This window comes from Palaemon carinicauda, chromosome 21 (genome assembly GCF_036898095.1).
Source record: "Palaemon carinicauda isolate YSFRI2023 chromosome 21, ASM3689809v2, whole genome shotgun sequence".
Taxonomy (NCBI): domain Eukaryota; kingdom Metazoa; phylum Arthropoda; class Malacostraca; order Decapoda; family Palaemonidae; genus Palaemon; species Palaemon carinicauda.
The window spans coordinates 118722392-118734891 of NC_090745.1; the positions used below are offsets into that span (position 1 = coordinate 118722392).

Here is a 12500-nt window from a genome sequence, read left to right on the forward strand (position 1 = left end):
ATATATATATATATATATATATATATATATATGTATGTATGTATGTATATATATAGTATATATATATATATATATATATATATATATATATATATATATATATATATAATAGGTGTGTGCATATGTGTATATGCATACATACATATCCATGTATGCATGTATATATATATATATATATATGTGTGTTTGTGTGTGTGCATTATTTTGTATATTCTTCAATATGGTTCCTTTAATATATACTTCAATATTTAGGGTTTTCATGCATTTGCAATTAACATTTCTGTCTCTGAAAACATTCACCAGAATGCAAACCCAGTTTTAATGTTTTTTTCGTAAATAATTTTTTTCATTAATAATTTTTCTGCATCTATAAAAAGTATCCCTGAAAAAAAAATTACCATTTTCTAATGTTTCACTATGTATTAAAATCACATAACATTTTGAGAAAAATTTTCAGCAGTTTTCAGTATTGCATAAAACATTATTGAAATGTTAATTATTTAAACGATTCTCATGTTTACGATCACGTATACGACTAAACCAGCTTACGAAATGCCTTAACAAAACCCATATGAATTCATAATGAATTCATTATGCTAATCTGGGTTAACATGTAGCCAGGCGCCTTAACAATACTTTTTTTTTTTTTTCCTGGTATCCAGCCATTCTCCTTTCACGGTCAGATTTTTCCATCTCGTTCTCGTTTCCTTCGTTTCACCTGTTCGTTTTTCTAGTCTTCTTCCCCGTTTCTTTCGTTTCACCAGTTCGTTTTTTTATGTTCTCGTTTCTTTCGTTTCACCAGTTCGTTTTTTTTTATGTTTTCGTTTTCTTCGTTTCACCAATTTGTTTTTCTTTTGTTCATCCCTTTTCCTTTGTTTCTCCAGTTCGTTTTTCTTGTGTTCTTCTCGTTTCCTTCGTTTCTCCAGTTCGTTTTTCTATTGTTCTTCTCGTTTCCTTCGTTTCTACAGTTCGTTTTTCTTGTGTTTTTCTCGTTTCCTTCGTTTCTCCAGTTCGTTTTTCTAGTGTTCTCGTTTCCTTCGTTTCTCCAGCTCGTTTCTCTTTTGTTTTTCCCATTTCCTTCGTTTCACCAGTTCGTTTTTCTAGTGTTCTCGTTTCCTTCGTTTCTCCAGCTCGTTTCTCTTTTGTTTTTCCCATTTCCTTCGTTTCACCAGTTCGTTTTTCTAATGTTCTTCTCGTTTCCTTCGTTTCACCAGTTCGTTTTTCTAGTGTTCTTCTCGTTTCCTTTGTTTCACCAGTTCGTTTTTCTAGTGTTCTTCCCATTTTCTTCGTTTCACCAGTTCGTTTTTCTTTTGTTCTTCTCGTTTCCTTCGTTCACCAGTTCGATTTTCTTTTGTTCTTCTCGTTTCCTTCGTTTCACTAGTTCGTTTTTCTTGTGTTCTTCTCGTTTCCTTCCTTTCACCAGTTCGTTTTTTAGTGTTCTTCCCATTTCCTTCGTTTCACCAGTTCGTTTTCTTAGTGTTCTAGAATTCTTCGTTTCACCAGTTCGTTTTTCTTGTGTTCTTCTCGTTTCCTTCGTTTCACCAGTTCGTTTTCCTTATATTCTCGTTTCCTTCGTTTCACCAGTTCGTTTTTCTTATATTCTCGTTTCCTTGGTTTCACCAGTTCGTTTTTCTTGTGCTCTCGTTTCCTACCTTTCACCAGTTTGTTTTTCTTGTGTTCTTTTCGTTCCCTTCGTTTTACCAGTTCGATTTTCTTGCGTTCTTCTCGTTTCCTTCGTTTTACCAGTTCGTTTTTTTGTGTTCTCGTTTCCTTCGCTTTACCAGTTCGATTTTCTTGCGTTGTTCTCAATTCCTTCGTTTTACCAGTTCGTTTTTCTTGTGTTCTCGTTTCCTTGGTTTCACCAGTTCGTTTTTCTTGTGTTCTTCTCGTTTCCTTCGTTTTACCAGTTCGTTTTTCTTGTGTTCTTCTCGTTTCCTTCGTTTTACTAGTTCTTTTTTCTTGTGTTCTTCTCGTTTCCTTCCTTTCACCAGTTCGTTTTTCTTATATTCTCGTTTCCTTCGTTTCCCCAGTTCGTTTTTTCATGTTCTCGTTTCCTTCGTTTCACCAGTTCGTTTTTCTTGTGTTCTTCTCCTTTGCTTCGTTTCACCAGTTCGTTTTTCTTGTGTTCTTCTCATTTCCTTCCTTTCACCAATTCGTATTTCTTGTGCTCTCGTATCCTTCGTTTTACCAATTCGATTTTCTTGTGTTCTCGTTTCCTTCGTTCATTTGATTCCATTTTGTCTCAATTTTTTGTGTCCTTTCTTGATTTTCAAAACACCATAACTTTATAGGCCTAGGTTATTGCTTTCCACTTCCTGTATCGTCTAGACTTTGTAGTCTCTGTACTCACTCTTTCAGGCTGTTGGCTGTAAGGCATCATATAGCAATTAATCCTATTGAATAAACATAGACAGTGAATTTGCATAGTAAGTTTCCTGACTTAATTTGTAGGATTAATCTCTCCAATCCCTACGTCCCAAAGCGGATTTATACGGATTACGGAAGAAGAGAAGTATACGCTCCCGCTGTACCCAGAGGTGACCGCCTCGTATTGTTTCGATGTGAAGGTGACCCTTATGAACGGTTAGGTCGGTAGTGCCACCTTTTCCCCTTGTGAAAGTTTGTAAGGGTTTGGTCATGACAGAGGTATACCCTCGATGCCTCGAAGCGTCAAATTGTTACGGTTTGCTTCCAGGCGATGAACTCTACGGTGCCTTTCGACTTTGGAACCAACTGGCGGGGAGTCTGTACGTGTTCCTCATTGCCACACAAACTGCAAGAAACCGGGATCTGAAAATATAGTTGTTAAGGACAACCTTCGGCCTACGCTTTGAGAGAGAGAGAGAGAGAGAGAGAGAGAGAGAGAGAGAGAGAGACGGAGGGTATAAAGGTGATACTTAAACCTTCGTCGTGGTTTTATTACTGTAATTTTGACTAATTTCTGAAAATATAGTTGTTAAGGACAACCTTCGGCATACGCTTCGAGAGAGAGAGAGAGAGAGAGAGAGAGAGAGAGATGGCGAGTATTAAGGTGATACTCAAACCTTCGTCGTGGTTTTATTACTGTAATTTTGACTAATTTCTGAAAATATAGTTGTTAAGGACAACCTTCGGTCTACGCTTCGAGAGAGAGAGAGAGAGAGAGAGAGAGAGAGAGAGAGAGAGAGAGAGAGAGAGAGAGAGAGTATTAAGGTGATACTCAAACCTTCGTCGTAGTTTTATTACTGTAATTTTGACTAATTTCTGAAAATATAGTCGTTAAGGACAGCCTTCGGCCTACGCTTCGCGAGAGAGAGAGAGAGAGAGAGAGAGAGAGAGAGAGAGAGAGACGGCGAGCATTAAGGTGATACTCAAACCTTCATCGTGGTTTTATTACTGTAATTTTGACTAATTTCTGAAAATATAGTTGTTAAGGACAACCTTCGGCCTACGCTTCGAGAGAGAGAGAGAGAGAGAGAGAGAGAGAGAGAGAGAGAGAGTGAGAGAGTATTAAGGTGATACTCAAATCTTCGTCGTGATTTTATTACTGTACTTTTGACTATTGTCAATTTTTTTCAGTGTGGCAGATTTACACCGACTCGCAGGAGTGCTTTTTATAGCTCGGAAAAATATCCTGATCTCTGATTGGTTGGACAAGAAAATTCTAACCAATCAGAAAGAAGGAAACTTTTCCGAGCTAAAAGGGCACCGCTGCGAGTCAATGCCAATGCGCCTCATTAAAAAAAATTGAGTATAATTTCTTGGGAGGCCTTTATTACGGTTGCTGTTACTAAGCCACAAGCTTAAGCAGAGTCTCTGGGCTCAAGTTGGTCAGCGTGCTGTTTCCACGGAAACCTGCCAATGGTTAAGTGGTCTCGTGGTGTTACACTGCTGGTTGAAGGGAAAATCGTTCGAGGGGGGGGGGAGATGATTTTATTTGGTCAGAAAGTTTCCAGGTCATTGGAAAATGATTCCAGGTAGTTGAAAGGAGATTCTTCAGGGTCACTGGAAATGATTTCGTATAACAGGAAATTTGGCAGATGACTGGAAAATGTTGATAAGGTGTGATTTTATCTGTAGAATATTTCATGTCTTAGTTAAAGATTTCCAAATCGGTTGGGGGGGGGGAGATGATTTTATTTGGTCAGAAAGTTTCCAGGTCATTGGAAAATGATTCCAGGTAGTTGAAAGGAGATTCCGGTCACTGGAAATGGTTTCGTATACCAGGAAATTTGATAGGTGACAGGAAAATGTTGATATGATTTCATCTGTAGAATATTTCATGTCTTAGATAAAGATTTCCAAATCGTTCGAGGGGGGGGGGGGGATGATTTTATTTGGTCAGAAAGTTTCCAGGTCATTGGAAAATGATTCCAGGTAGTTGAAAGGAGATTCTTCCGGGTCACTGGAAATGGTTTCTTATACCAGGAAATTTGATAGATGACAGGAAAATGTTGATGTGATTTCATCTGTAGAATATTTCATGTCTTAGATAAAGATTTCCAAATCGTTCGAAGGGCGGGGGGGGGGGGGGGGATGATTTTATTTGGTCAGAAAGTTTCCAGGTCATTGGAAAATGATTCCAGGTAGTTGAAAGGAGATTCTTCCGGGTCACTGGAAATGATTTCGTATACCAGGAAACTTGATAGATGACAGGAAAATGTTGATATGATTTCATCTGTAGAATTTTTTATGTCTTTGGTTTAGATATCCAAGTCTTAAAAGAGGTGTTCTTGGTCATTAGGAGGATTATAAATAAATCTTGTCTCTTTGTCAAAAGATTCCAAGTCAGAAGTGAAAGGATGAATAAGATGTTTTTCCCGGAAGAAGATTCCAGGTCACATTAGATTTATTCCAGTCCACAATAAATTTATTCCAGTCCACAATAAATTTATTCCAGACCGCAATAAATTTATTCCAGTCCACAATAAATTTATTCCAGACCGCAATAAATTTATTCCAGACCTTAATCAATTTATTCCAGTCCAGTGGAAAAGATATCCGGGTTCCTTGAAATGATGCGATATTACCCATTAAGAAACAATTCCCTGTAGATGGAAAGGTTTCCAGGTAACTGGAATTGCATTACAGATTATGTGAAAATTTGGCCAAATTAAAAGGTTTCATATCGTTGATAAATGCTAACTAAACACTTATATAGGCAAATGATTCATTTTGCCAAATTAAAAGGTTTCAGGTCCATTGATAAATGCTGACTAGACATAGTTCTGTAGGCAAGGGTTATGGTGGCCGATTGGTAACGTCCCTGACTGGGAAACACTACACTGGGGTTCGAGTCTCGCTCAAGCTCGTTAGTTTCTTTGGTCGCTACAACTTCACCATCCTTATGAGCTAAGGATGGGGGTTTTGTGGGAGTCATCAGCAGCCAATGCCTGGCCCTCCTTACTCCTAGCTTGGTTGGAGAGGGGGTTTTGGGCGCTGATCATATGTATATATGGTCAGTCTCTAGTCTAGGGTATTGTCCCGCTCGATAGAGCAATGGCATTGTCCCTTGCCCCTGCCATTCATGAGAGGCCTTTAAACCTTTAAACTGATTCAATGTAATAGAAGAAAGAAATGCATATTATTCCAAAATATTATTTCAAACTTCAGACTGCATTTTGGATCACGCCTCTCTCCATGTCAGGTCTAAACAATCCATTAATTTTTTCCCTAGCTCAATTATTTATGTAATCATTTTTCTACTCGGTAATGCGAATGTGGAATGGTAATTTAAATCCCTTTGCTATATTACTACCATTTTTTACTACTTATTGGTCTGAAAGGAAATAAATTTACATGAGGGGGATTTAATTGGCTTGATTAAGCTGTCCGATGCTTTAAATATATGACCTCTGCCCGCTTAGTACTCGAAATTTGAAATAAACAACATTAGAATTGTTAGAGCTTTTTTTCGTGTGGATCCCTTTTTCGGTTTTGTGCTTTTTGTGCTTTTTTCATTGACGCACTTGCGCGCGCGCGCACACACACACATATATATATATGTATATATATATATATATATATATATATATATATATATATATATATATATATATATATATATATGTGTGTGTATGTGTGTGTGTGTGTGTGTATGCATGTATGTTTGCATAGTTGGTAGTTTATGGTTGTATTAGACCGCAATACCTGAACTGGAATGGATCAAACATTTGTATTGTTATTATTATTATTTTTACAAATTTTTTATTATTGTGATGATGGTGGTGTTAGTGAAACCACAAATTCAACTTATTAGTAATCTGAAGTTCAATTTTTGTTGATACAGTTGTTTAAAGAATTTAAATTTACTTTTGATAAACCAACTTCTTTTGCATAGAATTTAATTTGTGTGCTCTAATTAGCACCGACTGCTTATATGCTAGACTTTTATAATTCTTTCCTTGTTCTAATTTTCATTGTTCAGTTTTGTTTTTGTTTTTTAATTATTGAAGTAAATAATTCAAAGGGGGGGGGGGGTGCAGTAGACTCGTTTGGTCACCCCCTATCGCTTTTTTTTTTATATGAAGTACCCATTAAAAAAAAAAAGCAATTGTTATTGTCCTACATATCATGAGTAATGATTTTATTCCTAATGAATCAACTATAGCCAGTTATATTTCGGCCATGAATCGCCCAATATATTTCAGGTCACATCAGAAGCCAATCTTAAAGTTCCTTGAACAGGTGTTCACTAACTGAAATATGTGAATTTCCAGGTATTTCTCGAAGTATTTCAACACCGTGAATTAGTTATATTTCATAAACATTTTATCTTCAGTGTTGTGGCAATGGAGGTACGGCTGCTTGTCTGAAGATTAAGGTTGTACTTGGGGTTTGGGAGGGATAGGGAAGCAGAGACCAGAGAATTGTGTAAATTTGAGAATGTGGTAAGGCTGTTTTATTTTAGTTTAATTACGTGAAGTTTATTTTCTATGGTAACGTCTTGTCTCGTAGAATCTTCAGATTTTCTGGACCATTAGTTTTGTGTTGCATATTAGTAGTAATGTTTCAGGTGTTTTTTTTTTTTTTTTTTTTTTTTTGGGGGGGGGGGGCGCCTTGTAGACTTTATTTTTTAGGCCATTTGGGTGGTAGTTATTACATAGCCTTCTCAAATATCCTTTATGAAACCTATATTTTGCCTCCTGGAAAGTCTTTTTTTTTCCTCCTGGAAAAGCCTTTTTTTATATTTGCCTCCTGGAAAAGCCTTTTTTTATATTTGCCTCCTTGAAAGCCCTTTCTTTGCCTTGTATAAAGGCCTTTTTGTGCCTCCTGGAAAGCCGCTTTTTGTCTCCTTGAAACCCCCTTTTTTGCCTCCTGGAAAGCACCCTTTATTTTTTTTACTTCTGGAAAGTCCCTTTTTTGCCTCCTGGAAAGCCACCTTACACTTCTTGGCATACGATTTTGACTCATGTGGGGCCTTTTATCTTCAAGTTGATATCTTGTCCCTTAAAGACCGTTTTTATTTAGTTAATTTATCCCTCTTAGAAGTTTCTTTTTACAACTTGCCTCCGAGAAGGCCCTTTTTTCTAGTTAAGCTCTTGCTTGCTGGAACGTTTTCTAAGTTAATACCCTGCCTCCTGGAAGTCTTTACTTATAGTTATTGCTGAACTTTTTGAAGGGTCTCTGTGTGACGTTAATTCTGGATTTTTGTTCGGTGTTTTTTTTTTTTTTTTTTTTTTTTTTTTTTTTTTTTTTTTTTTTTTTTTGAGTTCAAACCTTTGGTATCTATAATAGCTTGTTAGCCTATTGCACAAATCTAATCTTAAAGTAACCATGAGATTAATCTATTTTCACCTATAAGGGCTTTGACTGTAATGACATTGGGTTTTGTGACACTATAGTCCACTTCTTTTAGCGAGTCATATTTGCCCCGACTCGCAACGGTGCCCTTTTAGCTCGGAAAAGTTTCCTGGTCGCTGATTGGTTAGAATTATCTTGTCCAACCAATCAGCGATCAGAAAACTTTTCCGAGCTAAAAGGGCACCGCTGTGAGTCGGTGCAAATATGACTCGCTAAAAGAAATGGACTATAGTCCTTTGACTCTATCGACCATGGGTTTTGTGACACTGGTGCAACAAGTGAGAATTTCTTAATTAGGGACTTTTCTTCTACATGTCGGATGGCTTCGTTGTGATAAGATGACGTCAGTTCTTTAAGTTACCCTGAAGACTTTTAGCTTTGTTGATGTCTGACTTCTGGCTTACTCGAACTTTTATTTTTGAGACGGCGGGACACCAAGGATATAATGAGGGTTAGAATCCGGTACCAGATGGCTATCTAATGTCCTTTGCAAGTTGTTATGAAATAAGATTTTTTTTTATGTTGGGCACATTTACTTAAGCCACGTTTCATAATTTATTTATGATACTCTTATATATATATATATATATATATATATGTATATATATATAATATGTATATATATATTTATATATATGTATATATATATATATATATTCATATATATGTATATAAATTTATATATATGTGTGTATATATATATATATATATATATATATATATATATATAGTATATGTATATATATATATACACACACACACATATATATATATATATATATATATATATATATATATGTATGTATGTATGTATGTATATGCATATGGATACACACCTAATCACTTATATTTTCTAAATTAATACCTGTAAATGAAACCGAACTCACTTGTTATTTTTTTTTATCACAACAATTTTATTGTTTTTATTTGGGAAGAATATATAGCCTCGTATTTTCCTGGTATTTAAGATCATAAAGGAATGTAAAAACTGCATGTATATATGCATGTGCATATCTATCTGAGCATCCATGTGCGCGTTACTGAATTAATTTGTTGGTATGCGAACGGAACCCCCCTTTTTTATGAGCATTATTTTCAATAAAAAATCCCTCGCAGACACGTATATTGCCATGCAGTTGCAACTTCCACTCTGGCATTTTGAAACTAACCTCTCCCTGTACTCCAATAAAATGTGATCTGGTGTAAAAGCTGTACAACAATAACAACAACTGCAACATATTATACAATCTGATGCAAGCCCTCCGCTCCCTCCCTCTATTCCCCCCTCTCTCTCTCTCTCTGACTGGCTCGCTCACTCGCACGCTCTCTGTCTGCAATCACCTTCGTAATTAGTCTGCAACATGCAGTATTCCCAGGTATCACATGCATCACCAGAACGCGGAAAAAAGCTGCATATTGCCTTAATTAAACACAGAAGTTATCTCGTTTAAATCACCCATTGCAAATCCCCTAAATGGCTCGAATAAAAAAAAATATCGTGGAAGGAGGGAGCCATTTAAATCCACGTTTGATTAGCTGGGTGACTAAATCATTACCTCGCCCTCCTAAATATGTGGATTTATGGCCCCATGGGCATTCTCTCCTGCCCCCCCCCCCCCCCCCCTCTTCTAGTCCCCCTATAACCTCCCCCTTTTCCTCCTTTCCCCGAATCCCAATAGTCCCGGACTGGAGAGGGGGAAAAAAATGTTTATTCAGGTGTTAAATGCTATACGCTGTTGCATCGGGCCAGGTTCGGTATTTCGTATTTGTCTATTTACTTTTCGGTTTCATAACTGGCATTGTTTCCTGATGACTTTGTGTTCGGTTGGCCAGATTACCAGCAGCTATTAAGGGCAGGGCGTTTGATCGATGACTGGCAAATATTTGAATTCATCTGCAATTGGCTTCCCGTTTAGCTGCTTTCTCACGCATGCCCCGCCGAAATTTTCGGGGATGCATTCCCGCCCTCTCCCCGAATACCAACCACTCCCATGACCTCATCTCCTGCAGTATAGAGCCCTCCTCTCTCTCTCTCTCCTCTCTCTCTCTCTCTCCTCTCTCTCCTGTCATCGCATTGTAGGAGGCCTTTGGGAAATCATCCCTTTGCTAATGCGGAGACCAGGGTGTCGAAATCTTGTTCCGAACACGTTTTAGATTTAATGGCAGTTCATTGAGCTGACTCAACGCCTCCCTCTTATCGTTCCCCCCCCTCCCCTCCCCCCTCCTCCTCCCCCGACCGCTTGCAATGATACTGGGGGGCGTCTGCCCCGGGGAGTAGTTGATCACCGGATTGCCATATGACCTGATTGCTATCTGTTGCAGATTCGGTCATCAAAAATTTTGGTTCCCGGAGGTGATATTGTTTTTGGGTGAGTTACTGCACGGCCGGCTTTCGATGCCGTATCTTTCTTGCGGTGATTGTAGCAGATGTCGACTAACTTTGTAGTCCTGACACACTCGTATTTCCAATTCAGGGCCTGCTGTTGTTGTTATTGCTCTTTCTTTTTGCGAATGCACTGCCGAAGTCGGTTTCAAATCTGGATCAATGCTGTTGTGCATTGTTTCTTTGTAAATACAACGTTATTCCAGTTTAATCTGAATTTGGTATTACAGAAATATTTTTTTTACTTAATTCCAATTTATTATGATTCCTATATCCAGGAATTTTGTTTTTAAGTAGTTTGTTCGATATATATTAATCTTCAGATATTCTTGATAGAGGCTTAGTATTTTCAACTCTTGTTTTTTTTTTTTATTTTTTTTTTATTTATTTATTTATTTTTTTTTTCAACTATTGTGAATACATCGTTATTCCACTACAGTTAATCGGAATTTGGTATTACAGAAATATATTTTTTATATAATTCCAATTTTATATGATTCTTATGTCCAGGAATCTAGTTTTTAAGTATTTTGTTGCTTATATATCATTTATCTTCAGTTATTGTTGCTAAAGGCTTAGTATCTTCAACTTTTTTTTTTAATTTGTTTATTTATTATTTTTAATGTCTCAACTAATTCCGCTATTGTTTATGTCTCTGACGTGTCCACGCTTTGTTCAACCTCAGTTGAAGGTAAACAAAAGATTCTGAGGATTGTTTGGTAAACAATGGCGAGTATTACAAGGTCACTGCATATACAAACAAATAAATAACCAATCGAACACCTTTTCAGTGCTTTATCAAAGAACGAACATATAACAGGAAGAATTGACTTCACATCCGACCTTTGATGGAAAATGAGTCCAAGGTGATACAGCTATTATTGTTATTATATTATTGTTATTATTATTATTATTATTATTATTATTATTATTATTATTATTATATCATTTTTGTTATTATTATTATTATTTTTATTATTATTACAACTACTTGCTAAGCTACAACTCTAGTTGGAAAAGCAGGATGCTATTAGCTCAGGGGCCCAAACAGGGAAAATAGCCCAGTGAGGAAAGGAAACAAGGGAAAATAAAATATTTCAAGAAAAGTAACACCATTAAAATAAGTATTTCTTATATAAATTATAAAAAATATTAGCACAACAAGAAGAAAAATAAGAGAGAATAGTGTGGGAAAGTGTACCCTCAAGCAAGAGAACTCTATCCCAAGACACTGGAAGAACCATGTTACAGAGACTATGGCTAGACTGTATTATGCCTCTTCCTTCATCTTCCTGGAACCAAAGCTCTCTCTCTCTCTCTCTCTCTCTCTCTCTCTCTCTCTCTCAGCATTCCAATTTCGAAGTAAGGGTGTGTTAGTGTGTACCCTCAAGCTAGAGAACTCTAACCCAAGACACTGGAAGACCATAGCTATGGCTAGGCTGTATTAGGCATCTCCCTTCATCTTCCTTTTTTTGCAAATACTAATCTCTGTCTCGATTCCTGGAACCAAAGTTCTCTCTCTCTCTCTCCCCCCCCCTCTCTCTCTCTCTCTCTCTCTCTCTCTCTCTCTCAGCATTCCAATTTCTAAGTAAGGGTGTGCGAGTGTGTACCGTCAAGCAAGAGAACTCTAACCCAAGACTCTAGAAGACCATAGCGATTGCTAGATTGTATTGTGCCTCTTCCTTCATCTTCCTTTTTTGCAAATACTAATCTCTGTCCCCGATTCCTGGAACCAAAGCTCTCTCTCTCCCTCTCTCTCTCTCTCTCTCTCTCTCTCTCTCTCTCTCAGCATTCCAATTTCGAATTAAACTTGCTATAATTAATACATCGCCTTCTCACTTCTCCCTATCAGGGGTTCCCACTTTAGGCTTCAACTTTGTCCACCACTTCCGCTGTCGCCAGCTTTTCTACGACGCCAGGATTGCTTTGGGTATATTTAATAACCTCCTCCCCAATGTTTTTATTTACGGCATAACTCTACCTTAACCATTATTATTATTATTATTATTATTATTATTATTATTATTATTATTATTATTAGTATTATTACTTGCTTAGCTACAAGTCGTGTGGGAAAAGCAGGATGCTATAAGCCCAAGGGCTCCAACGGGGAAGAATAGCCCGTTGAGGAAAGGAAACAAGGAAAAATTAAATATTTTCAGAACAGTAACAACATTGAAATAAATATTTTCTATAAAAATGATAAAAGAATTGAAAAATACAAGAGGAAGAGGAATAAGATAGAATAGTTTGCCCGAGTGTACCCTCAAGCAAGAGAACTCTAACACAAGATAGTGGAAGACCACGGTACAGATACTATGACACTACCCAAGGT

At 37.0% G+C, this 12500-nt stretch overlaps 2 protein-coding genes across 2 annotated transcripts; both read right to left on the reverse strand.

The window, feature by feature from the left end:
• Positions 1-858: 858 nt before the first annotated feature.
• On the reverse strand, positions 859-1281 carry LOC137615101 (processed variable antigen-like). The gene has a single exon (XM_068344731.1). The coding sequence runs from the start codon at positions 1279-1281 to the stop codon at positions 859-861; it is 423 nt and encodes a 140-aa protein (XP_068200832.1).
• A 192-nt stretch (positions 1282-1473) lies between these two features.
• On the reverse strand, positions 1474-10341 carry LOC137615102 (uncharacterized). Its single transcript, XM_068344732.1, has 2 exons — positions 10222-10341; positions 1474-1977 (listed from the first exon to the last, which is right to left on the reverse strand). Exons 1-2 carry the CDS (start codon positions 10339-10341, stop codon positions 1474-1476), a joined length of 624 nt encoding a protein of 207 aa, XP_068200833.1.
• Positions 10342-12500: the final 2159 nt, after the last annotated feature.